Here is a 25911-nt window from a genome sequence, read left to right as displayed (position 1 = left end):
CAGATTTAAAATTATGGATGAGCTTCAAGATCCCTTGCGAGTATCATCCCAGTAAATGGTGTGGTAATAAGCAATCTGACGATGCAAACTGACCTCCCTACCCCTACATCTCTATGTGAAGTTAGGCAGTTTCTGCTCTGCCCTCCTATGCTCCCCTCTCCTCCTGGCTGTGCAGGTGCAGGTTCAGGTCAGGAGATGGGGGCTGCACCATGCTGCTCACAGCTGATTCCAGCTCACTCCGCAATGGATCCACCACGTGCCAAAGCAGAGCCCATGGATCACATGTGTGGCAACTCTGTGAAAACACACTCAGGAAAGGGCAGAAAATGCCAAAGGGGAGGAAACAAAGAAGGGAGAGTAAAACAGAGGGGACTGTGAGGGAGCAAGAGGACAAGGAGAGAAGCTCCATGACCAAACAGGCACACCCCTTCAGGGACTGTGGCCCATAGAAGACCCATGCTGTAGCAGAGGAGATGAGTAAGAAGGAAGGAGCAGTGGAAGAAAACAATTATAAACAAGGAGAAACAGAGATAAACCACTGTATCCTGTTTCCAAGCCCCCACACCTTCCATTACCTCTCCAAAGGGCTCGAGTGTAGCATGTGGCAGTGACAAGGCAGGAGGAGAGGTGTTTGGAGTGCAGCTAAGCCTGGGGAGGGGGGGACAAAGGATGTTTTAAAGCTTGTCTTCTTTGCTTCCTAATCCCCAAGTGAGTATTTAAATATTTATGTTACTGCCAGTAAATTAAGTTAAATTCCCCAAGTCAGTTTTGCCTGTGACAGTAATTGGTAAGTGATTTCCCTGCCTGTATTATGACCCATGAGTTTTCTTGCTCCTGTTCCTCTTATCTTCTCCCCTACTCTGCTGATGTGAGCAGCTGTATGGGTACGTGGCTGCTGGCCAAGGCCAACACATCCCAGTAGTAAAAGAGAGTGAAGGTCGGGAGATTAAACTAATGGTATTAACGTCATTACAATAGTCACTCTTCCTAAATTAAGTTGCTCAGTTACAATGTTCTTATTTGAAGTAAGAGGCTACAATGCAAGGAAGGCCAGCAAAAGTCTTGTTTTTAGAGGAAATGGGAAGGTGCCATGCATAGCACAATCACATAGCATAAAAACAAGAGCAATTGGTGTCTCAAACTTCTTAACCCACCAGTACATTGCGTCTTTGGCTTGCCACAAGCTCTGAGCAAGGGCTCAGTCCACCACCCAGGGAAGCCACTAGGAGTTCTGCAAATGACAGTACAGTCAAGACAGGCAGCATGTTGACCTCTACCAATAAATCCTATTACAGTAGAAAGCCTGCTTTGATTTTTGCATTGGATGGGTAGAGGGATTTCAGTCAAAAGCCTGAAAAAGAGAACGTACTATTCAAATGTTAGTGTCTCAAACAATTGTTGTGTCTGATAGCAAAATTTTAATATCAGTTAGAAAGCACAGCATCAAGCTTTTCTCCTTCTGCCATGCTTTCAAAATAAACTTTCAACAGTAGAGTGATTGTTTAAATTTCAGAAAGTTATGTCTTGCTTGCTTGGCACTGAAAAATAGTTCATAATAGTGTTATAGAAGAAGAATTTTCACCTCTCTTTCAATAAAAGACAGATCTATATCATATACTAGAGCACTTGTTGGAAGGCTCTAGAAAGCATGAAGACTCTTTCATGAGGCATTGTTCAAATGAACAATAGAGATGAGTCTCCCCCTTTCCTAAAGAAATGTAAAACTCGACAAGTTTTCTCACCATGTATTTACAGCTTTCTCAGAATTGTTTGAATGTCATACAGGTTGTAAGTGCACAAATTGACAGACAGCCCACTCACAATTGAAGTCACTTTAATAGAAAAAGACCCTCTGTTTTTAGAATTGATTCTGTCACAGGGATTCATTTGCCCCATACATAACAGCTGACTACCAGCTGAACAGTCTTCAGAAGTTAGGTGGTGAATGTGACAGCCCCAGAAAAACTCTGTCCTTGCGTCCTTGCATATTTGTTCTGGCCTTCAACAGATCCCTTTTCCATGCCTCTCCTGGCCATGCATCTCTGTGGTAATCTTTGTCATGAATCCTCATGGCTGTAGGTTTTGTATACATGGCTGTACACCACCACTTTCTCCCTGAAAGTGGAAGAGTTGAAAAATAGCATGATTGTGCTCACCTCCTTAACCTAACTAGGTTGACCAGAAAAAATTCAAATCTCTGCCAGTATGCTGGTTCTGGTCTACTCCATCCAAGGTTTGAAAGAATTTGGGAAGTTTCTTGCAGCAAGGACACAGCCTTTTCTCTATGGAGCAGGAACAGGGAACAACAGAGGGAGAGATCTCCTCTTTCTCAGTGATCATCCAGCCATGAGTGTTTGATAGTGAATTGGTCTGAAATAAGAATTAGTGGCCTCAAAAAATACCTAAATTCACATTCCCAGCCCCAGAATATAATGAAACCTCTCCTGAAAACAGAAAAACAACAACAACAAAAACCACCAATACCAAACTAAACAAACAAAACCCAGAAATGAGCACTGTTAACTCCCAGCCTAATACTGTTTACCGTAATTTTGGTCAGCTAATTAGTGTAGAATACAGAGGGGAAAAAATGAATGCAAATAAGAAAATGAAAACCACAATTATGGCATCATATCATTTAAGCAAATCAGATAATGAAACTATGTTTGAAGATCATATTTGTGCTTGTACATTTTGTTCTATGTGTTTCAACAAACAAAATTTATTCAAATACCAGAAGATGAGAATATCATAAGTTCAAACTCTTCACTTGTCTTACAAATTGTTCTGCAAATGGCAATGAAAATCTCTGCAACACAAAAAATAGACTGTTTTATTGTAATTGGTGGATTTAGAGTATCAGTTCCTTAGCTGGTGGAAATGGGTATAGAACCACCAAAGCCAAAAGATCACTTATGATTTCTATAAACAAAGGTTCTGGCTTGCAGCTGACACTGGTATTATTTTCAGTACAGTAAGGGGAAAGTTGCTGTGCCAGCACTAATGCTGCTGCACATTCTTCCTGACTTCCTGATTTGTTTTGTGTTTTTGGCTACCTTATAAAGCACTACGGTTGGTTAGGAAGAAAGAAGATCACTTTTTTCATTTTAATCCTTCTCAAAACTCTTATTGGGCAACTTTTTTTTTTTTTTTTTTTTAAGAGTTCTGTCCAAAAGATGTTTTAAAATTTGAATTTTAAACTAAAAATGAGAGATTACCTCAATCAGAGATAATAATTTCCTTACCTTTGAATATTTTATTGGGATTCCTTTCTCAGAATCATGTTTTTAATTTTAACATTGTTTTAAAATATTTTTCCTTAAAATGCTATAAATATCACTTTAATCTTTTCAGAGGAATTTAATTCTTTTCTGGAGTTTTTAGGTCTAAGAAAAAAAAATGTCCTGTTATTTCTTAAGAAGATATTCTCTATCATTAGACTATTTCAGAATCACATATGAATATCATAATGTAAAGGATATAAATAGAAGCCCTCAAGTGTTTAGATCCTGATGTATTTCTGATTTGAGAACTTATCATTCAATCATAAAAGACATATTTACTTAGCTAATTTTACACCTGTAACTTATTCTGCTTAGGTCAATCAAATAATTAGAGTCATAAAATTAGGTATTTGGATAAATCATTGCAGAGGTTAGATGTAAAAATTTAATTATCTCTTCTGTGGCCTAAATAGAGAAATGTACCATGCATGTGTGGACAGATCAGCTCTTCAGTGGAAAACCCACATCTAAAACCTCCACTTTACAACTAGGCCCAATATATTGGTCCAGTTGTCCGTATCAGCAGGCCTTCTCAGGAAGCTTCTTCTTTGGCTCCATGTAACCAAAGGAAGTGACTTTCTGCTGGGAAATCCCATGAAGACAGAAGATCAAAAACCACAACAGAAGCACAAGGAACTAATAATGACAAGTGCACTGAAGGAAAAAAAAAAAAAAAAAGAGATTTTAAAGTGACATATGAAACAAGATTCTGATTAATCTATAGTTATAATGAGTACTCCCTTAAATATTGGAATAGCTAAAACACCTACAAAGTAATAATACTGTGGTGTGAAGTGAGCAAGGCAGGAATAGAAATATGAGATTCCTTTACAAAAATAGCAACGGGTAATGGAAAGATTGTCATTATAGATGAGCATGATAAAGGGTATAAATTGAAATCCTAAAGACAAAACATATAGAAGGAAGAACATTATATTTTAATAACCCACTTAATGGTGAAGCTGCGGAAACCAAACAAGAACTAGTCATTTTCCAGTTAGTTGTGGAAGAAACATGCCTTCAGATTCAAGTGGCATTCAGATCAATTGGGATTAATTCAATACTCCATTTCAACACTGTTCTCCACAGATCATTAAGCTGAGATCTGACAAATGTTAAGAATAGGTGGCTTTTGGACTCCAAAGAATGGAAGGAAGCATTTTTGTCTATTTTGGAAAAGCTGAAGAGACACGACAGAAATGTAATAATTACTGTAGCATCTGCATCCATATCAAAACTTAGAAACACTGCCTTTACGCTTTACATAGTCATGGCACCAAGCCTGTTGGAGTTTAAGAAGCATTTTGACTGTGCTCTTAGTCATACGGTCTGAATTATTGGGTAGACCTGTGTGGTGCCAGGAGTTGGACTTGACAATCCTTATGGGTCCCTTCCAACTCGGGATATTCTATGATTCTCTGATTCTGCTTAGATTGCTTAGACTTCTTAGACTTACAGCCGAATCAATAAAAAGCAGACATTACAAGTTAGGCACTGAAATACATATGGTTTTGGTGCCTTGTCTTCAGTATGCAGTATGTTGCTCTTCTTAGGCCTTCTCTGAAGCTTTTAGAGACAGTTTTGTAAGCTCCAAACCAGCAGGCGCAGCACCATACAGGAAATAAAAGTACTTTAGCTAGCTAGTAAGAAACATGAGAAACCATGGCTGAAATCCCAGTCCCTTCCTTCCTTTTAAAACCCTGCTGGGGGATATGGCTACACAAGTCAAATGTGTTACATACAGTCTGGCTGAATGTTTGCAGCAATGCCACGGACAATGGTGATGTGGGTCTGGTTCCCTTCTCGGTTTCAGGAGCTCAACCTCACATTCCCCATCATTCAGGAGAATGCCCGAAGCAGTAGGCCTGCATGTTAGATCAGGGCTACAGCACTTCTTCACCTTCAGGGTGGGACATCCAAGTCTGTTAGCCATTCAAAGGACTGTTTCCAAATCTCTTATTTCCATAACAAGTGTTCTCACCATTAAACTACAATGCTAAAACTAGGCAGCTCTCATTTAAAAATGAAACATCTAAAATTGCTTGAGGTGAAAGGTCTGTTCATTAGGACTAGGAGTGATCCAGAAGCAGCAGCCAGCCTGAGCCATGCAGGGGACCTCAGGCAGAAATATGGTGCCTGGATCCTGGGCAGTGTAAGGAAGAAGGAAGGCACTGATTTTGTCAGACTGGGCCATTACTACTCATAAAAGCCACACTGCTTATTCAGATTGGGAAAAAAAATAGAGATGGAATGACAAAAACCTATAGAATTGGTATTAATGTAGAGATATGAATAAAGAATAAGAATATAATCATTGTATTGGAAGGGGCAGTAAGGAACACCACAGGAGGCAAGTACCCAACCAGCAAAGGCTACATTACTTCACACACAAAAAAAAAGGTTAATGTACAGAAGGCAAGTTATCTACAGGATGTTGCAGAAACTAAGAAATAATATTTTTAAAAAAAATAAAAGAGCAAAATTTACTCAAGGCTATTAAATATAGAGGTATAATCAAACTTTTTAAGCTGCGAGTCTTTGGGGAATGCTAGGATGTCTGCACGTAGTGATATTTGCAGCATTTTTGTGTTACATTCAGAGATCTAATCATCTACAGAACCTGAAAAGCAAGTGGAGAGGTGTTGATGCAATTAAATGCTCACAGAGTCAGGCAACTGCAGAACAGCGCTTTTTAGCTCAGTTGGGGTAACAGTACAAAACTATTTCCTAATGATAATACATCCAGGTAGAGCCTGGAAACAAGTCTGAATTGGTGATGATTTGACAAAAAGACATTCTCAGAATAGACACATTCTTTCTAAGAAAACCCATATAAGTATGTAATAGTAAGGTTTCTGGCTGCAGTGCAAGAATTTGGGATTGTTGGTGGGACACATTTTGCAGTTCAAAAAAAAAGAGTAGCAAAATATGCTCCACAAGCTGTGAGGTAGCAGAGACAATATCAAAGAACAAGGCTTAAGAAGAGAGAGAGAGGCTGCACTAGGTCAAACCAAAAGTCCACCTGGCTCAGTATCCTGTCTCTGTAGCACCTACTAGATGCCTAAGGAAGAGCATAAGAAGAGGAAAAGCATGGAGATCGAGCTTCCAGAAGTTGACTGCACACAGACCTCCTTGTGGATTTGCTTCCATGAGTTTCTTATTTTAACATTCACGTAAAAAAAAAAAAAAAAAAAAAAAAAAAAAGCAGAATAATCATTGATAGTTATCATGTATGCCTGAGAATAGGTTGACCTTTAAGTACCCACACCTAAGTTTTGAATGCAACAATGACAGCTACCACAAAACAGAATATCTGTAACAAAATAAGGACAGAGATTTAAAGAAAGATGTGTCAGTAAGGAAAAGAAGGTCCTAGAAAGTCTGTGGCAGATGAAATAAATAAATAAATAAATAAATAAATAAATAAATAAAAAGGCCTATAGCAGACCTATGTAGAAGCAGACAGTATAAATGTAATGTCATCTTAACGTTATTAGTGGACAAGACATATACCAGGTTCAAGCAGACAGACCACTTAAGCATTTCTTGAGGCGCCACATCTGTTGTTGCTGTACAAGAGGAAGAATCAACATATATTATCAAGCAAGCTCTAAAGTATATTTAAATCCTCTGGAAATTACCAGCCTTAGGAAAATACACCTATAACAGAAAGCAATAGAAGAGAATCAGCCTGGGATTCCCGAGTGTGTAGTGCAAGAGAGTAGAAATAATGATTGTCATATTAATGAAAATACCATTTTTTTTCATTATAAGTATACATTTTTATTTGTTATAAGAGTACTAGCTGATCTTTATCTTAAATTCAACATGTCAGGATACTAGTATAAAGCCTACAAAATGTATTTATTCCCCTTGTAACTTCAAAATAGGCAGAAAAAGTATGGAGACTATACAAAAGCAATACATTTCAATTCAAATAAGAGAAAAACATTTTTAAGAAATCTGAGTTTTCTGCATTATTCAAATTTTCGTAGAAAATGTGCAAATTCATCAGAAGGAACCAGAAATAAAAACTGTATGTTGGCACTCACCTCCTGAAAACTTAAAAGAGAAATCAGTTTGGGCTTTCAACCAAAAGATGAAATGCTTCATAAGAACTTTCCTCCAGATATTTTTGATGAAGGTTACTTTTATCTTAAATAATTAAAAATAAGGTAACTTGATAGCTTGTTCCAAATTGTGCAATGTGCAATAGGAAGGCCAACAGCCCCTCACAGGCAGATGTACCACGAGGTGAACATGCCAATATTTTCATTATTAGGCTTTTACAATGTGGGACCACATTTTGACATCTTTCTCATGTGAATTAGTACCATACTCTACGACTGGTTCCACAAAGTTAAGAAAATGCGTGTATATATATGAGTGTATATGTATGTATATATATGTATAATATATACGCTAGATATATATATATAAAATAAATAAATAAATCAGAAGCATAGCAGTTTGAGCCTCTGACAAAATGGCCTTTTTCAGGGACAGATTAAGTCCCACCAGGAAGGTGGACATCTATTTCCTACAGAGTACAGAGGGCTGAGAAGAAAAAAATATAGTAGTAGAGACTTGAAAACCATTAATCTGAAACAAAGGAAGGTGTATGGTTACGAGGAGGATATTTATAAATAGTTAAGAGAGGTAATCTATTGATAGAGTTCAGTTGGAGACATGAAAACACATCTGACCTTACAGTCAAAAGCACTGAATAAAAGTAATTAACACACAAGAACTATTTAAAGCTATTATTGGTATTATAATTGTCACATTGCCAAAAAAAAAAAAAAAAAAAAAAAGCCCAGCACATTCTGTTTTCTGTTTCTATTGAAGGGGTAGAATGAAGTCAGATTTATGTCAGAATTCTAGATAAGAGAAACTCATTTTAAGGAACTGCAGGGTGGTAAAGGAAGCTCTTCAGAAATAGAATTCCTCTCATTACTATGCTCTGAAGATGACCATAAAAACAAGCTGTCCAAATAATGGGTTTTTATGCTTTGATGATACAAACATTTGTATGGGCATAAAATGTTATGACTAGCAAATAAATACTTCCTATATTACCAGGGAAGTGCTGAAGAAGCACTTAGGCCTTGGGAATTTTTACAATCTGATGTTAAAGAAAATCTGTACCTTGAAGGTAGGGTAGGAGACATGCTGGTAATATTGTTTCCTGTCTCGGAACCTTTTTCTCAATGGGAATTTTCTGAAGCAGTGGTTTATGGGTTTACATTTCAAATCAGACTGTCTTTTTGTCATGGCTTCTACCTGGCCATACTCTTTTCAGTTTCTTTTGGGGTAAAAGAAGTAGTAAAATCCAACAACTAACTTGTCTGAGAGGTGGGTCTATTTTATTTATTTTTTCTTTTCTATGTTCCATTGTGTAAAGGGTTAGAAAAATGAAATATAAGAGAAAAAGAGATCAGGTAAAATAAAAAATTAGGAATGGCTTGATAGCTACATCCACACAACAGCCAAAGAAGCCCAAAGATCCAAATAAACGTTTTAAAATCGAATTTCTTTGTGAGAGACCTAAAATAGAAGGCAAAATGCCTGTTGAATTATCAATGAATTCAACAATGAACGAAGAGTCTTGGTGGCTATGCCACACCTTAGCCTCACATATATGCTGTAAATGTCTTCCATGGAATTCCCCCAGCCCACACAGGGGTACGCTGTACAATACGGTCTCAGCAAGTCTAGCTCAGTTAAGTTTTCTAGGATGTATATGATAGGTACAAAAGAAACATCAAAAAGCATGAAGCAGATTGAAAACTGGAATTGTGGCTTTACAAATTAAGGCTTCTGGTTGCCTCCTGTGAAAGTGTTATTAAGCTGTTGGGAGGCTAACTACTGAGTTCAGTCATATACAAGAACCCAGAATAAAGACAGGAGAGGTTTAATTAGAAGTTACCTCTTTAAAGATCACTCCATAGATTTTCTGAGCTAGGGATCCAGCTCTAGAAAAAATTCAGATGTAATTTTAAACTCATGTCTAATTAGAAGCACATTTTGCCTTAAAACTAAGTATGTGCTTAACACATCCAAAAAAAGTTGAGCTCCAGATTACTACATAGTAAGAGGTAATCCCTGGTATTTTATTAGATCCCCCAAACGATGTCAGACATCTTGAAGGAATAAATACATGTAAGATCCCAGAGAAGGCAGCTTGCAAGTTACATTTTTAACACAATGCAGCAAGGAAAAACACTGTGCCACATGACTCTTCAAATCAAATAGTATTTTTGACCTGTGACTTTGAGAAATTACTTTTGTCATTTCAAGCCAAGCTCTTAACATTATTTGTGCAAAATATATGTTGGAGTCTTGAATAACTTTTAGAGTCAGGGAATATAGAGCCTACTCAGATAAATTAAGCACAACAGAAAAATTACATATTTCATATGCACAGCCTGAGAGATCAAGTTTTACTGCATCCTGTGTCAGGCAGTTACAACAACATAAGGGATGATCTCTAATTCTTTTCTGTGCTCTTTCAAATCAGCTTTTTCTTCTCCCGTCACCTGGACAGCACTGCAATTTCATGGGACAAGTAACTGACTGGAATACAGGCTGTGCTGAAGGAAGGATGGGCTCATCTAGGAGGAAGCTGTACCAGCTACACAGGATGCCAGGGGCTGTATAAGAGGTAAATTGTGACTGGTAATTAGAAAAGCAGAAAATGCTGGGAGATAAGACTAGGAGCTAGCAGTCACAGCAGATGGAAGGTGATTGCACAGACACGGGCCCTGAACTCCAGTGAGCTCACTGGAGTGATGGGGAGAGCTGCCAGAAGGAGATTTCACTGCGACTTGAGAAGAGAGGCTTGGAACAAATTCAACAAGAAGACTTAAAGAAGAGAATTTGAACCAATTTTGGGGGGCCTGGATTAAGAGAGTAGGACTGGGAGTGAAAAGTCTAAGCCAAGAAGCCTTAGGTTGAGGGATGCAAGAAGACTAGGAGCCAAAGACATGGGCCAGGCAAGACTGATCTGTAAAATATAAGGGCAGGAGGGGTCGAGCTTGAGGAATGGAGGAGGAAAGGCAAAAGTCCTTTTCCCAGTCCCAAACTATCAAGACTACAGCGGAGCCCAAGATTTCATCGCGGCTCTGCAGAAGCACTATCCCGAGAGAAAAGGCCAAAATCAAAACATAATCATGTCCCTTCCCTCTTCCCTGGGTGCATATTTGAACATTTTCCTTTCAAGGACCCTACTTTTTTTCTGTGCATGGCGTAAATAATAAATCTTACTCTAATGCTGAACTGGGTAAACAAGACTGTCATCTGTAGAAATGCTTCTGCATCTGTTGCAGAAGTTATAAATTCTCTAGTGATTAAGGAAGAGAGAGGATGGTCTCAAAGTTAATGCAGCTGAATGCTGCCCTGGAGAAGTGGGTTCTGACCCTGTCTTTACCACAGAGTTCCCAAATGATGCTAGGCAAGTCCCTTTGAACAAACTTTCACAGGTGGTCACTTGCTGTGTGTTCCTCATTTTCTGGATATCTGACTTGAGACCTCGGTACAGATTTGCAGAAATGCTGAGTAGTACCAGCTGCAACTGCTGTCACTGAGCACCAGCCAAGCCCATAAACTGCCCACAAATGCTGAACTCTCTAAAACAAGAGTTCTTAGGTATCTCATATCAAATACAAAAAATGAGCATTCCCTAATTTAATCTCTTTGTGCCTTTGTTTCACACATATAATGCAGGGACAATAAGATTGTCTTCACAACTCAAAGCTCTTATGAACATAAATGTTTTTGTGCTTATGTAGCATTCGTATGCTGTAATGGGAGGAGCATAAAAAAAAGTCCATAAAGAGGTTAGCAGTGCTCTCTTGAAAACAACATATGACAGCATGCAGCAAGCTATGTATGCGGATGCGATTAGTAATGAAATCCCACTGGGTAGTCAGTCATTAAAGAGGCACTAACCCATGCATGCACAGCAAAGGTCTTGTAGCAGGAACAGGGGGTGATGCAGTCCAGATACTATCTTAACACATGTATATAGGGGGCAAATTGAAACTGTACCACTCAACCAAATTTTGCCATATTGTAACTAACTTTTGAGTACTTGATTTGTAATCACAAATCCTTTCAAAGTAGTTTCAAAATTGTATGCACAGACAAGAAGGTTGTGTTTTACCAGTTTCCTGCTTTAGACTATACTCTTATTTTCCTTTTTAAAGACTGATGTATTCTTGAAAGGCCTCTTACTCAGTCCTATTTGCCAACAGTTAAGTATTAAACATTACTGATAATAAATACCACAAGTTGCCTTTTGAAGAGGTTTTTCTTTGCTATTTCAAGGTACAAAGACTGATCAAAAATTTTTTCTTTGTGAAGATGACATTGACCAGTAATAACTTTGAACCAAAGTTCAAGGTCAAAGGAACCAAAAGAAAGGAAAATAAGCTGAAGAAAATGTTATCAACCCTATGATAAACAATCTCTAAGTACAGAATTCTTACGAGAATGCTAGAAAATAATTGTAAATCTGCTTTTAGAAGACTTATTTGACTCAGCATAATATTTATTATAAATAAGTTCCTCTTTTTTTTTTTTTTTTTTTTTTTTTTTTATAGAAGGTGAAACTTGGTAACATACGGTAGCACCATTCTCACAGAAGAAAAGCAGTAATTCCACATCCTACATTTCAGCAGACATACCAGCTTTATTTTAAAACTTTTGAAGAAGTGAATGCATTCATTACACAAAAATACATGGAAAGTATTTTTATACAGAAATTAGAAGGCACTGCATAGGTAGATAGCTCAATAAATAGTTTGATACAGACAGAGCTGTGTGGCAAGAAGGAAAACAAGGCCAACAGCAATTGAGCTGATAAACACCCTTTTTTTCTATGCCAATGTAGAAGATTTGCCTTGCACAGATCAACAGAAGAGAATCTCAATTAGCCAGTGTATCTTGCCAGTTGTAATGAGTACCTGGCCAAAACGCCTCTCTTTTGGGTCATTGACCAAAGAATTGAAATGAAGGAGTCTTTGAAATTATGTTTTTGTCAATACTAGTAATAAACTACATTATAGAGTATATTGCCTTTGATCTTAATGGAAGTACTCTTTGGCTGTATGTCCTGTATCTGATTAATATGTCTGAATACATTCTAATTTCACAAATGTAGTTACAATTAAATGCATAAATATTCTGTGTAATTTAGGCCTCCTTTTACCAAGCATCTATTTTAGCTGGGATTCTAGATAGCTGTTAAGTACTGTATGAATAGGTTAGTTTTATACCTTACTATACTACTGCAAGAAGCTCTGGAAAGCACAGGGTGGTTTTTTGTTTTTCTTTTTGATGAGGTCTTTTGGTTCTTATGTTTATCCCCTGCCACCGTAAGTAGCTTCTACTGATCTCTGAATCATTTCCCTGTGACATTCCAGGTGCTGTGTGACACACCACATGAATAACTGAATTTAGCTGATGAGCACACAGAGGAGTAAATGGACCCATAAAGGAAGAAGGCACAGGAAAACTTCAGAAAGTTCACACTGAAGTAAAGAAGCTTCAGTTGAAAGTAGGGTATAGCAACTGGAAAATAAAGCCACACATTTCTTATTTCTTGCAAAGGTAGGTTTTTGTTGTGGTGGTTTTTTGTTTGTTTGGTTTTCGGTTTTGTTTTAGATTCGCTTGCAAATTTCATTTCAAATTTGTAGCTGACTGCTATCTTCAAAGGCTTTGAAAAATAGACATACTCCTTCTGAAATCTATTGTCCCCTTCCATAGTTGTAATGATCCTTCTTTTTCCTGGGTGTGTTCAGAGGGTACATGCCTTAAGTTTGTTGGAAAGTGCTAAAGAAGAGCTTTCTGGGACTCAAGGAACCTGCTGATTATGCTGTGGACTTTTCTGAACTGGATATCTAAAAAATGAAGTTCATGTGACTGTGAGGAAATAGACTTGCTGATCCAAGTAATCCCTTCTGTCCTGTGCTCCAAACTGGTTTGATGAACACGTACCATTATTACTGTCATTAAAATGCCAATAGTATAAACAAAAAATAGCAAGGTTGTTTGTTTGCTTGTTTGCTTTGAACTAGTATGTTCAGACTTTTAATTTGTATGTGCTACACATTGTCATAAACACATCTCTTCTTGTAATAAACACATCTCTTCTTACCACTGGTGGAGACATCAGAGGTTAAGTTCTTATCAATGGAATTTCATATTTTGTCTAACATATGTTGAAGCACCATACAGTCAGGCCAGCTTTTGCATTGTTGCTGACTGCAGTGCAAAATGAAAACTGACATGGGCTTCAGTAATTGTTCTGGTTCCAGACAAATTGTTTTTTTTTTTTTTTTTATCACAAAAAAACTCTGAAAAGTTAGGAAGCTTTTAAAAGAACAGTTTGAACTGTTGGAACGGATAATTTGAATGAATTTATGTTAAGCAAATATCTGTGATACGTAGATAAGTGGTTTGGTGGCACATTAAAGAAAACAGGATTCCTATTCACTTGTTGTCAACAGGGAAGCCATTCCTATCTCAAAGTGGAAGGGTTAAAGGAGGAATTAGCAGCCATATATGTATATTAGGACAGTCATTTTTTTCTGGATGATTGACAAATGAAGGCAAAACTGTTCTGAGACAAGAAAAGGCTTCTAAACTGCGGGCATCTCTACTTGTACCTATTTCAATAAAATTTTTGTTTTGGTTGGTTCCCATGCCACACAAGTTTCACCTTGTTTTCTTTCTATCTATCTATCTATCTATCTATCTATCTATCTATCTATCTATCTATCTATTTTTAATTTTAAATGAAGAGAATGAGAAAAATAAAAATGAAGGTAAAATCAATGGGTTGGTGTTTTTTTCCCCTCATGATCATGACAGCCTCCCTGGTCTTTATAGGAGTGCCTTTGCGGTCTAAGAAACTTTCACAGTTGTAAAAAGGGTCATGGGAAGAAATTTGGACAAAGCCATGCAGAGCCACTTGTTAAGGACATTCTGTATATCTGTGGCCGACATATATACTCCCATTCACACAGCCTTTCCGGGGTAAATCAAAATCCTGCTGCTCAGGATGTTGCTCACTAACTGCTTATTAGAGGATCCATATTGTATTAAAAATATAGTATTAGCCCTTAATTAAGAAGTTCTGGGAGAAAGATGTGCTTCAGAGACTTGTTTCCAGCAAACACACTGCAAATTTCAGGGATGTATTTACATGTGAGCTGAAAGGGCTCTGTATTGCTCTTCCAACAAGAGCGAGCCTCATGAAATAGCGGATTAGTGAAACAGCCACCAGAGGAATGATAATTGTGGTATCAAAAGTAATGAAGAGATTCCTGCCCACATAAACTCCTGTAAGTTTGGGACCAGACCTAGTAGAAGAGTGCCTGACAGCCCTTAGAAGAATAAAGTAGGGGACACAGGTGATCTGCAGAGGAAAAAAGTGTCTAGAAGATGTAGTTTCTGTATGATGGAGGAAACCAGTGTAAAAGGCAATGGGTCTGTATGAAAACAACACCCTTTTAAAGCTATACTGCTGAGAAGAATAAAAGCCTATGGCTGGCACAATAAACAGACATTTACACCTGCACCTAGAAACTAATGCTTCAACAGAATAAAACTAGAGCTGTGCCAATGACAAACAAGAGTCACTAAATATATCACTAACTGAACTGTGAGTTTTCAGTCCAAAATTATTTTTCTCTTCAGAAGCAAGGCCACTTATGAAGTATTTACGCAAAAATGTAATCTGTAAAAAATGCAAATTCTGGCATGTACCATTAGACTAAACTATACTTATGATTTATTTATTTTATTACAGTTCATTCATTTCATTATTATTAAATAAACAGTTTGATTTAAAAAATGGGTGTTATATATCCCACCCGGTCTATACAGTTAGATGATGAAAACAATCTCAGTCCTCAGGCAACTATAGAAAACGAGGATTTATCCTGCTTTCTGCGAAGAATGCAAGATCTCTGGGACAGCCAACAGCCCCACTCTCTGGTGTTAATCATGTACTGCACCAGAACCGAGTTCTTGCTTCTTGCTTTGGAGTTGTGGGTATGTGTCACCTGCTGGTTGGTTGGTTTTCAGTTTAGTGTGCCTCTGGGAAATTCCTGGGATTGTAATTGGAAGGTTGTCATACAGAGATCTTGTCAATTAATCCACATTTCAGAAATGCAAGTGATAAGTGAAGAAATTAGTGTAATGCGTAGAAATAGTATACAAAAAATACAAGCCAGAATGAATGGATCAGTTGCACACAACATTACCAAAAGTTTAGCCAAGTGTTTAAAAGTAACTGTGCTGTCAGACCATCACTGGAGAAAGGATTAGCCCTCTGAACATGTGTTTAAATGTAGGTTGAGAAGTGATCAAAACCATTGTCAAAGGAACATACTGCTCTTCCAAACTTCTAAGTCCCCAGTCAGCAGTGCAGCTGTACAGACCAGAAGGTGGTGTTCCACCTACAAACATTCTAGCTCACAACTAAGTCCAAAATCTACCTTTTCCTGCTCATTTTCCTTACCTGTGTAATTACAACTTCTACAGAAATATAGGGAAGGCTCAGTATGATGTCTCCATCCAATGCATACAACCCAAAGCTAGAAGCTTCTCCATACCAGGTAGGGGAAAGGCTAAAACAGAAGGATGGGGTGGGAAGTGGTTTGCACCACCTACTGTTAAACTAGGGATTTTTTAAAGGTTTGTGCTCAAATTCATTGAAAAGTCATTACATTACTCCATTTTGAAGACCAACACATGCAAGATTATGAAATGATGTTGCAATTCAAAATAACACAATTATCCTTCAACTGTTACTAAAAATAAAGATATTAATGTAATGATTGACATTTGAAAATTTCTAGGGTGAAGTTTTCATAGCACAATAGCATACAATACAGCATATGTTAGCAGAGGTGGCTCACTGAAACTTCTATACCTGAAGTCCCACAGCTATTAAAAATCCATGTGCAGGTCCAGCAGCTGTTCTGAAACCATAGGAACTGCTTAAAGGGAGCTTATTACAGGGCCAATGCACAAAGCAGTCATAAACGGTAGGTAGAATAGCTCATAAGCAATTACGTTACAATGGCATTTAACAAAACAGTTACAGCCTTACCTTTAATTAGCGTATTTGGGAGGTGAAGAGAAGCCACTTGCCATATGTGCCCCTGAGGTCTCATGAAATCCATTCTTACATTGGAGATATTTAATTTTACAAATGAAAAGTGACTTTTTCATTAGCAGAAAATCCTTCTGAAGGAGAATATACAATTTTGCTTATATATAATTCATAGGTGGGGAAGTTGTATCAAATCAAAGAGGTACTTTTTTTCTTCCTGAGGAACATGCCACAAAACAAACTAAAGAAACTCATGTGAGAAGGAAAAAGCTATGATTTATTTTGGGTATGCGTTTGGGGATGGGAAGGTACTTAAATTCAAAAGAAGATCTGCAAATCTTTCTTCTGCATCAGTCACTGGCTGCTCTTCTAGTTCAACTTTTTCTCCTGGGAAAACTGACAGAATTATAGGTCTGGCTATTCGGTGACAGAATGGCTTCTGACCTATTACCAGTCAGAAATGAGATCTATGGATAGTGGCATAATTCTGTGAAAACACCAGCTCTGATGTGGCAGTTTGCTCACTAACTGCTCAGGTTTTGGCCTAACACACAGCTCACACTAAGGCCTGGCCATTTGTGGAGCCATTTGGTCAGAGTTGAGCAACACGTTGGTCATTATGCAGCTGTCATCCCCTGCAGCTTGCTGTCTCCTGCAGCCATCATCCCCTGCATTCTTGCATATTATTAAACCATGGAGAGGTTTCTTCAGTATCCACTAACTTATAGAAATGGCATAGACCAAATGAATTTGATGGTCTTTGTAGACTTGATGTGGACTTCATGATCTTCGGAGGTCCCTTCCAACGGGAACTATTCTATTCTATTCTATTCTATTCTATTCTATTCTATTCTATTCTATTCTATTCTATTCTATTCTATTCTATTCTATTCTATTCTATTCTATTCTATTCACTTCCAAGCTGGATAGTATAAATATATCAGCTTCCCTGAAAAGCTTTTGAGGTGGATCCAACAACAGCAGCCAAGCTGCTGAGGCTTTTGTGCTTCCTGGTGACAGAGAAGGCACAAGCCCTCTTGCCGCCAGCTAGGTAACTATTTTGCTCATAGGCGTGCAAGTTATGAGTTAGTTATGAATTAGAGAATCTGTGAGCAAGAAACTTCATGAATTAATGGAGTGATGACATAGTAAATTCACATTTTAGACAAGTCTTTTAGAGTGCCCTTAGGACAAAAGGTGACTGAGCCCTTGTTTGCCATGTTTGTTTGTCTTCTTTCCTAATGAGCTCATAAAATAAAAATTCATTGACAGGGTACAGAGGTCCCTGTATATTTAAGAGTTCCAAATGAACCACGACACTCCCTATTCAAAAGCAATCAATAAAATCAAATAACAGGGATTACTAGGAAAGCAATAGTTGAAAGAAAAAAAAAAAAAAAAAAAAAAAAAAAAACACTAAAAAGCTACTGTGGACATTTGATGCACTCACATCTTGCATATCATCTGCAGGTCCTCCCCTTAAGGAGAGACTGTGTTAGGAAACAAACAAAGGAGGACAAAGACAGCCCAAGCTATGGGATGACTTCTATGCCAAGAATAGTTAAAATAGATTCAAACTCTTTTCAGTTTGGAAAAGAGACAACAAAGGGGGATATAAGTAGCTACAAAATCAGAAATTGAATCAAGAAAGTGCATAGCGCTTTTCTGTGGTTCAGGAAATTTAATCAGCCGAGGCTGGGAGGGAGGGCTGAAGGGCAGTGACTCTACAGCCTCTCACATTGCCTGCTAGGCATCTGGTGACATCCTTCGTCAGCAGCAGGCTACAGATCTATATGAGCCTCTAAGTGGCAGAGCATGGCTGTTGTTCTGTTTGATGTACTCGTGCAGCTTCTCATTTTGTCGCTCCCTTCCTGGTCTCACAGGGGAAGCAGGAAATAAGAAGAAACAAGGGGAAAGGCAGCCAGATGAACCTTGCACGCAGCAGAACCTGAATGGCAGAAGCAGGAAGTAGGCGGGACGCTTGTTTGATGTGATGTGCTATCAGTTTTGTCAGTGCCTGTGCCTGCTGCCGGCACTCCGGCTTAAAGAGTGGTGTTTCGTACCGTTTTTTCAGCATCGCTTAAAGCACTCCTCTGAAAGAGGGTGATGAAGTGCCCAAACAACCCAACGAGGAAAGCACGTTAAAAAACGAAGACATGCTCCCACACTCCAGAGTTTGTGAGCTCCTGGAGGTGAGCCACACTCCGGTGCTGTGGCTGCAGTTTAGAAGGATGAGGTGACCCTGCTTATCAGGCGGTTCTGCCAGCAGTGCAGCCAGGGCAGGGGCATTGCCAGCCAGCGTGGCCAGGGCTGAGCTTTTAACTGAGTGCAGCACGAGGCTGCCCCTCGCAAAGCATCCTTAGAAACCTGGCACAGGTCAGAAACCTTGCTGAGAGGCTTTCCTGGCGCCTAATGGCGGTCGACCTCACAGGCCAGCCTTTCTTTCTGCGACCAGAGCGGGCAGGGAGAGTTGTTTGTGGCCTCCTGGGGCTCTCACCCCACACCTGCCACCCCTTTTTGAGGGACGGCTCCCCAGGCCCGGCGGCAGGAGGGCGGCGCAGGGCGCACCCCCACCCCGTCAGGCGGCACGGGGAAGCCGGCCCCGGGGCGGGCACGGCCGCGCTCCGCTTTCGTTTTCGTTTCCTCGGGCGGGGTGGAGCGGCCCGGGGAAGAGCCGCTCGAGGCCGGCCAGGCCGATTGGGACCGGGACCGGGACCAGGACCAAAACTGGGACCGGGACCGGGACCGGGGGTGATGCCTCTGCTGTCCCCAGCCATGGCGTTGTCCGCCCAGGCGCTGCGGGTGCTGTGCGCCAGCGGCGGCAGCCTGGAGCTGAGCGAGCTCCGGCAGCAGCTGCCGGGCCGGCCCAGGGCCGAGCTGCTGGAGCCGGTGCTGCGGGACACGGAGCGCTTCACCCTGCTGCGGCGGCCCGCCGAGGAGGCGGCGGACACGGAGGAGGAGGAGGTGGTGGTGGTGGTGGCCACCAGCGCCCTGCGCCTGTGCCCGGAGCACGGCGCGGGCTGCCAGGGGCGCTGCGGGCGGCTGCACCTCTGCAAGTACCACCTGAAGGGGCTCTGCCGCAACCAGCAGGCCAGGTGAGGCAGCGGGGTGCCGGGGGGGGCTGCGGGGAGAGGCGTTTTGAGGATAAAAGTGTGGTGTTTTTGTTTTTCACAAGCCCTGGGCGTGCGGCTGCGTTGGGCGGGGGTGGTCGGGGCTTTGGGCCCGGCCGGGGGTCCCTGAGTGAGATGAGAGGGGCCCTGCGCTAGCTGTGCCCTCCCGGCACGGAGAGGCCTCGGTAAAACCCTTCCTTGCATTTCCCTGCCGGCCGAGGTACTTGAAGTGCTCTTGTTTTGTCTTTTTCAAGGCAGGCAGGAGAGGTTTCAGACTTGTTTGGGTTGCAACACTTCCTTTCCAGCCCACCGTCCTATCTGGAGCCTCTGCCACTTCCCTGTAGGGCTAGGGCGAAAGCGCTGTTTAACCTCTGCCCCGCAGAGGCTGGCGCCTCCAACAAACCCGAGCGCTCCGCTTCGTGCCCACAGAGCTGAGCAGGGATGCGCTGGGACCCCACAAAGCTGAGCAGGGATGCCCTGGGATGAGCAGGAGCAAACACTGCCTGGCTTCTCGGGGTTTCCCTGTGCACAGGTCAAACACGCCGATATTGTCAGGCAGCGGTAATGCTGTAACAGCTGTAAATCAGAAGTAGCATGGTAATTACCCTCAGGGTAATTTCGTAGTCTGCTGTGCAAATCACGTAATTACTTTAGAAGGCAGTGCTGCCGTTTTTTTTTCTGGAACTAACTAATCTGATGTGCCTTTAAAGTTGTTTAGTGTAATATAGATGGGGTAGCGCAATTGTGCCAGTACATCACATTCATTTTGCACTTGGCTTTCTTAACGTGTAGGAAGGAATGCAAGTTTGTTCACGACTTCTACACTGACCACAATCACCGTGTTTTAAAACGTTATGGATTTGAGAATTTTAGCAGTAATGAACTTCGTCAGCTTCTGCTTCAAAACGATCCCTCCCTCCTTCCTGAGGTGAGCAGTGGTGTGATGGTTCCGTATGCCTGTTTCGGTGACCCTCACAAAGTGGAAGAGGTTTGATGTTAGCTGGAGATGTTAGGCATCAGTTTAGTTAGCATAATCCAAATGTAATACTTTAAATCTCCTGTTCTCTTACACAGGAGGGTGTCCCTGGTTGGCAGCTGAGCAGTCACTCAGCCGCTTGCTCCCTCCCCTTTCCCCTGCTCCCTGCAGGACAGTTTCGAGAAAGTTGAAGTAACAAAAGTGGAAAAATATGAGTGAGGGTCTGGCTAAAGGCAGCTTAGTAAGTGGAGGAAAGAGAGGAAGAGATGAAGTGTTGCATGTTCACCCCTGCTCACAAGCAGAGCAATGCCCAGCCAGTCTCCAAGCAACAAGCACCTTGTAAGAGGACACCCCTCAGTCCCTCTGTTTCTATTGCTTTATGTTGTAAGGTATGGGCCATTCCTTTGGCCACTTTTGGTCAGCTATTCCAGCTTTGTCCTTTCCCAGCTTCTTTCCCATCCACAGCCTTCCTGAAGTGTGGGGGGAAGACAAAGTCTTGGCTGTGCAAGCAGTGTTCTGCTACTGATGAACACTGGTATGTTATCAGCAGTGTTTTGGTCTCGGATCCAAAACAGAGCAGCGTACAGGCTGCTGTGAAGAAACTGGAACATGGAAGTTAACTCTATGCCAGCCAGACTCAGGACTGCTTACCACCAAATTTGGGTTGAAAAATTTCACTATTCCTAAACTAGAAAACTGGAGAGTTAGGGTAGTGACAGAATAAAATCTGCTGTCCTACACTTATATGATACAGAGCAAAATACTATTTGCTTGAGAATGTCAATGACACGGCTGTTTTCTGGTGAAAGATCTTTTTGGACATTAGCAGGGAAAAGGAAAAAACTATCAAGTAATCACTTGGAAAACAAGAAGAAAAACTTGTATGTCTTCTAAATGCAAATGTAAAATTTATTGAATTCAAACAGTCTGAATATATGTGCATGTTATACTTGAATCTTTAAGTTCTTTTTTTTTTTTTTTTTTTTTTTTCCTTACTCAAGGTCTGCTTGCATTACAACAAAGGTGATGGACCTTATGGATCTTGTACTTTTAAAGAGACCTGCACCAAGCTGCATGCTTGCCAGTACTTTTTGCGGGGACAGTGCAGATTTGGCAGCAGCTGCAAGAGATCCCATGACTTGTTAAAGTCAGAAAGTTACAAGAAACTGAAGAGACAGGGAATAAGCCCAGACATTATTCAGAAACTGCCTTCCATTTATAGGAATATGTATGCCATACAAAATAACAACGGAAGTGTGTATGACATAGAAGATAACAAGTCTTCACCATGCAAAGGTAAATCATATAATCTTTTGAAAGCACCAGAAGAGTCACCATAGTGAATATTCACACAGATGCCATTAAGAAAGAGGAAATTGAATTCCGCGTCCTGATGTATCTTTTAGGATGGACCTTGCACCCAAGTCATTGGCAGTGACTTGTCTTAAATTCAAGTGGAGTGGATTTCAAGGCATGGTTGCCTGAGAAATATAGTCCTTGGATTTTTTGTTAAAAAATAAATAAATTTAAAATGGGGGTTAGAAATCCATAACTGCAACCTGGAGATCGGGAGATATTTGATGTGTTCTTCATGAAAACGCATTAACAAGGGTAGAGAACCATTTGAGAATAGAAGTCGCATTTGTGTGATTATAAACTATTTTCTCATTTTTTTTTTCTTTTAAATAGCCATTGCCTAGCACAAGAACTCACAGAGCAGTATCCTAAATGCTTCTCAGAGATACAATATTTTGTTTGCTCTTTTCTTTTGAAGTTCCTTAGAATTGTCAGTTACTATAATTTAACTGGAAAAAAATGGATAACAGAATGGAGAATCCATGTGTGTGTATGTTCATCTCTGCTATTCTCCCTGCAGTTATTATTTCTTTAGGTGTGCTTTGATTTACAAAGTATCACATTATGAGACTTTGAATTTTGTAGCTGCCTATGTTGAACAACTGAGTGGAATGCACAGATAAGTCCATCGTAAAATGCAGAGGCACTGGATTCTATTCTTATTTTGTGGTGACTGCTAGCAACTGCATGTGAGGAATTCAGCAGCTATAAGAAAGACAAATTTAGGAAGGGTGGATAAGGGATAGGACTCCTGTGCGTATGAGGTTATCAAAGACATCTTTATAGCTACACTTGTAAGACGACTTACTGAAACAAAGTATATTAATAAGGCTTATAATTTCCCCCTCTAGAGAGAAAACACAGCTCTAGCCAGGAGTCTTCATCTACAAATAATGATGAATCAGAACAGATCTGTTTGTATCATCTGTACAAAAGCTGTGGTTTTAAAGGTAGGTTGTGACTGTAGCAAGTCCAGTCTGTTTGCATTTTCTGAGAAACTGAAAGTGATAGACGTTTTCCACAGAAAAGGGAAACTTTGAAGCTTATGCTTATATTTAGTTAAATTGCATCGTAATGCTGAGTGCTGGTAAGAAAACGTTTGACTGACCCGATGTACCACACAAAAGAGTTGTTTTGTCTTGCTCTGAAATGTCTAATACTGTCCTGTGTTGGAGATTGGCTGCTTTAGCTGGGTTCACCTAAGGGATTGCTGAAAGATGGGCGTCCTGTTGCCAAATAACTACAAAAGACACTCTGAATTCTGCATTTTCCCTTGTTTTGTCCAGCATTCTTCTGTTGCATCTGTCTGAGCTTGGTATCCCTTTGAAAATGTTCTGACTTGTCCAGAAAAATGCCGCTGTGTGACTTTTTTTGTTGAGATGTCCTTTTGTCATCCTTTTCCTTTTTGATGTTCTTGACTTGTGATAGCTCTGAGGTATTGCACATCTTCTCATACGAACTGTGGTGCAGTCATCTTGACTTTCTGTCGTTATGTTGCCAGTTGCTCTACCATGAAAGCTAACTTAAAGTTCATGCATATGTGTACTGGTGATTTGTTCTTCAGTGCTATTGAGGAATGACTGCATATTGACTCGTTGAGTGATTTCCTGCGATACTGATACTGCAACCACTGTTTCTGTTGCTAGTGGAATAGTTACTGCACTCTTAAGCCTATTGACTTTCTGATGTCTTTAAACGAGCTATCTGCTAACCTGAAACTGAACACTGTTTTTTTTTAGTAATATCTCTGTGGGACTGGGTGGTTAATCTTACAAAGTTGGGTCAAGTTTTTCTTGATCATGCTGAAAAATTCTGAACTACTGCTTGTAATGATTCCATAGGTGAACACTTGCCATAGCTGTGCATTTGATTATTTCACCAGCTAGGTATACGTGTGTGCCTCAAATGTGGGAGTCTTCCTCAAAGACTTTAAAAGTAACGCATGTCTTATTTTTCATTTTACTTCCATAGACAAGTGTACCAGAACTCATTTTCACTTGCCATATAGATGGCAGGTCTTTGATGGTAATACCTGGAAGGACTTCAAGAATATGGAAGAAATAGAAAAAGAATATTGTGACCCCAAAAACATCAGGTATAAACTCTTACAAGATTTAATAGCATTTGGAGTTTGCCCTCTGGACGTGCAATATTGGACCAGGTCCTCAGTGGCTATAAATTGCTGCAATTCTATTGCAGTCATTACAGAACTAGCCTTGTTTGGCATTCTTCTGCTGACCTGGCTTCATTGATCTGCTGTTGCTGGAGATCTGATCCATTGTGATTTATTCATGCTCAAAGTCTGTATAGGACCCCTTGGATTACCACATGTGGTCTGACTGGGATGGAGTTAAAACTTTCTTCTTAGCAGCTCATACAGAGCTGTGTTTTGGGTTAGTAACTAAAACTACACTCCTGATAGACGAGTGTTTTAGTTCTTGCTGAGCAGTGATTGCACAGAGTCAAGGTTTTCTCTGTTTGTCCCTCTCAGCCCTCACAAATGAGTTGGGCTGGAGTGGGCAGGAAAGTGGGAGAGGACGTGGCTACGACATCTGACCTGAACTGGCCAAAGGAATATTCTTTCCCAATAATGTCATGCTCAGCCGTAAAAACAGGGCTAGAAGAAGAGGGATTGAGTTTGGGGGTTTCCAAGGCGGCTGCTGTTCAGAGGCTTGCTGCGCAGTCTGTCTGTGGGAGGTGGGAAGCAATTTGCTTTTCTTTGATTTTTTAAAAATCATTAGTTATTTATTATGTTCCCCTTCTTCTCTTTACTTCATAAGCTTCCTTTACCTTGACCCATAAGTTTTCTTGTGTTTGCTCTTCCTCTTTTCTCCCCTCTGTCCTAATGAAGAGGGAAGGTAAGAGAAGGGGGAGTGAGCAAGCCATTCTGTGGGTACCTGGCTGCTGGCCAGGGACAACCTGCCTCAATTATTTTATGGGAATGATCCGACTCTAGTATTTCTCACTCTGAAAAAGTGGATAAATAGTTCCTAATGCTGATGCCATAGGAAATCTTACTGAATGATGATTTGTCACATGTAGTTTTGAAAATCCGTCTTTGGTTGAACTTGTCTATACGGTTTGACCCCATGATTAGAAGTAATGTTCTCTTTCACCTCTTGATGTGGAGGATGGGAAAGTAGCATGGGATTTTTTCTACCCTTTACCCACCCTATCCCTATCCGCACCGTGGAATTGGTAGAATACCTTGTATACCTGAAGAGGAAAAAATATGTACAAACACAAGACAGAACTGGTATTGTTGTGGAAACAACAAGTTTGTATTCTGCTCTTGAGTGATGTTGACTTAATTTGAAGTTTTGTGGCAGGCTTCTGAAACTATGTGAAAAGCTTCACAAACATTTTTTTTTTCTTAACAGATCTAGTAACGTGGTTACTGAAAGTGGCTATGGCTTGTCCTGCATCTCATTTCCGAATATGTGCTGTGGCTTTGGAAAGGTTAGACGTCTTTCTACAGCCTCCTCTGTGACCAGACCCCCTCACTTCATTCTTACAACAGAATGGATCTGGTATTGGAAAGATGAATATGGTGTGTGGAAGGAGTATGGAAAGAAAGTAAGTGTGGAGAGCTGGGGAGAATCTTAGCTCTATACTAAGAATGCAGAATTACTGAGTAGTGCACAGTGTTTGTTTATATCCTCTCTTTTGTCACCCCCTCCCTCTCACACTCACTTCACAGGTGGGTTTTAAAGGTCTAACGAGATGCTTCCCTGTGTATTTGACTGGTTCAGATAGAGTGAGTCATAGTCACTGGTGAGTCATAGTCATTATTAACAGATAATTCTTCAGTGAGTCACGTCAGATAGGATCACATTAATACATTCTTTTCACTGCTCCAAACTAAAACTTCCTTTTCTGAGGTTGCAGTAGCACTCTGTGTCTTTGCTCAGCTCTGTTGGTGAATCTGCAGTATCAGTAACAGTGGTCACTGCCAACTCTTTGCCGTGTAACTTCAGGCTTCATAACACTCCTTGCTTTGTCATGAGGCAGTTTCCACAGTTTTCAACTGCTTAATAGGTGCTTTTTTGCATAAGAGCT

General features: G+C 40.2%; 2 protein-coding genes across 5 annotated transcripts in view; one reads left to right on the top strand and one right to left on the bottom strand.

Moving 5' to 3' along the window:
- SPIC (Spi-C transcription factor) overlaps nucleotides 1-16527 on the bottom strand; it is a gene marked incomplete at its 5' end in the record, with an annotated part of 29431 nt that extends 12904 nt beyond the window's left edge. Inside the window, 2 exons of one of the 4 annotated variants that reach the window (XM_082777642.1) lie at nucleotides 3708-3938; nucleotides 16408-16514. Of the gene's footprint in view, nucleotides 1-3707; nucleotides 3939-15813; nucleotides 15923-16407 lie in introns of those variants that run through there. The other 3 variants (XM_082777641.1, XM_082777640.1, XM_082777643.1) reach the window with 3 other exon arrangements.
- Nucleotides 16528-18953: 2426 nt separating this feature from the next.
- The window catches only part of LOC309873997 (protein mono-ADP-ribosyltransferase PARP12-like), a 16502-nt gene continuing 9544 nt past the window's right edge, over nucleotides 18954-25911 (top strand). Inside the window, exons 1-7 of the mRNA XM_082751876.1 lie at nucleotides 18954-19505; nucleotides 20313-20448; nucleotides 21498-21792; nucleotides 22704-22802; nucleotides 23824-23947; nucleotides 25233-25428; nucleotides 25553-25626. Coding sequence (XP_082608002.1) covers nucleotides 19165-19505; nucleotides 20313-20448; nucleotides 21498-21792; nucleotides 22704-22802; nucleotides 23824-23947; nucleotides 25233-25428; nucleotides 25553-25626 — 1265 coding nt within the window. The 5' untranslated portion in view covers nucleotides 18954-19164. The remainder of the gene's footprint in view (nucleotides 19506-20312; nucleotides 20449-21497; nucleotides 21793-22703; nucleotides 22803-23823; nucleotides 23948-25232; nucleotides 25429-25552; nucleotides 25627-25911) is intronic.

The sequence above is a fragment of the Aythya marila genome, assembly GCF_965140915.1.
Source record: "Aythya marila genome assembly, chromosome: 1".
NCBI classification, from domain to species: Eukaryota; Metazoa; Chordata; class Aves; order Anseriformes; family Anatidae; genus Aythya; species Aythya marila.
The sequence above is the reverse complement of the archived record's forward strand: the minus strand, read 5'-3'. Positions and strand labels throughout refer to the sequence as shown.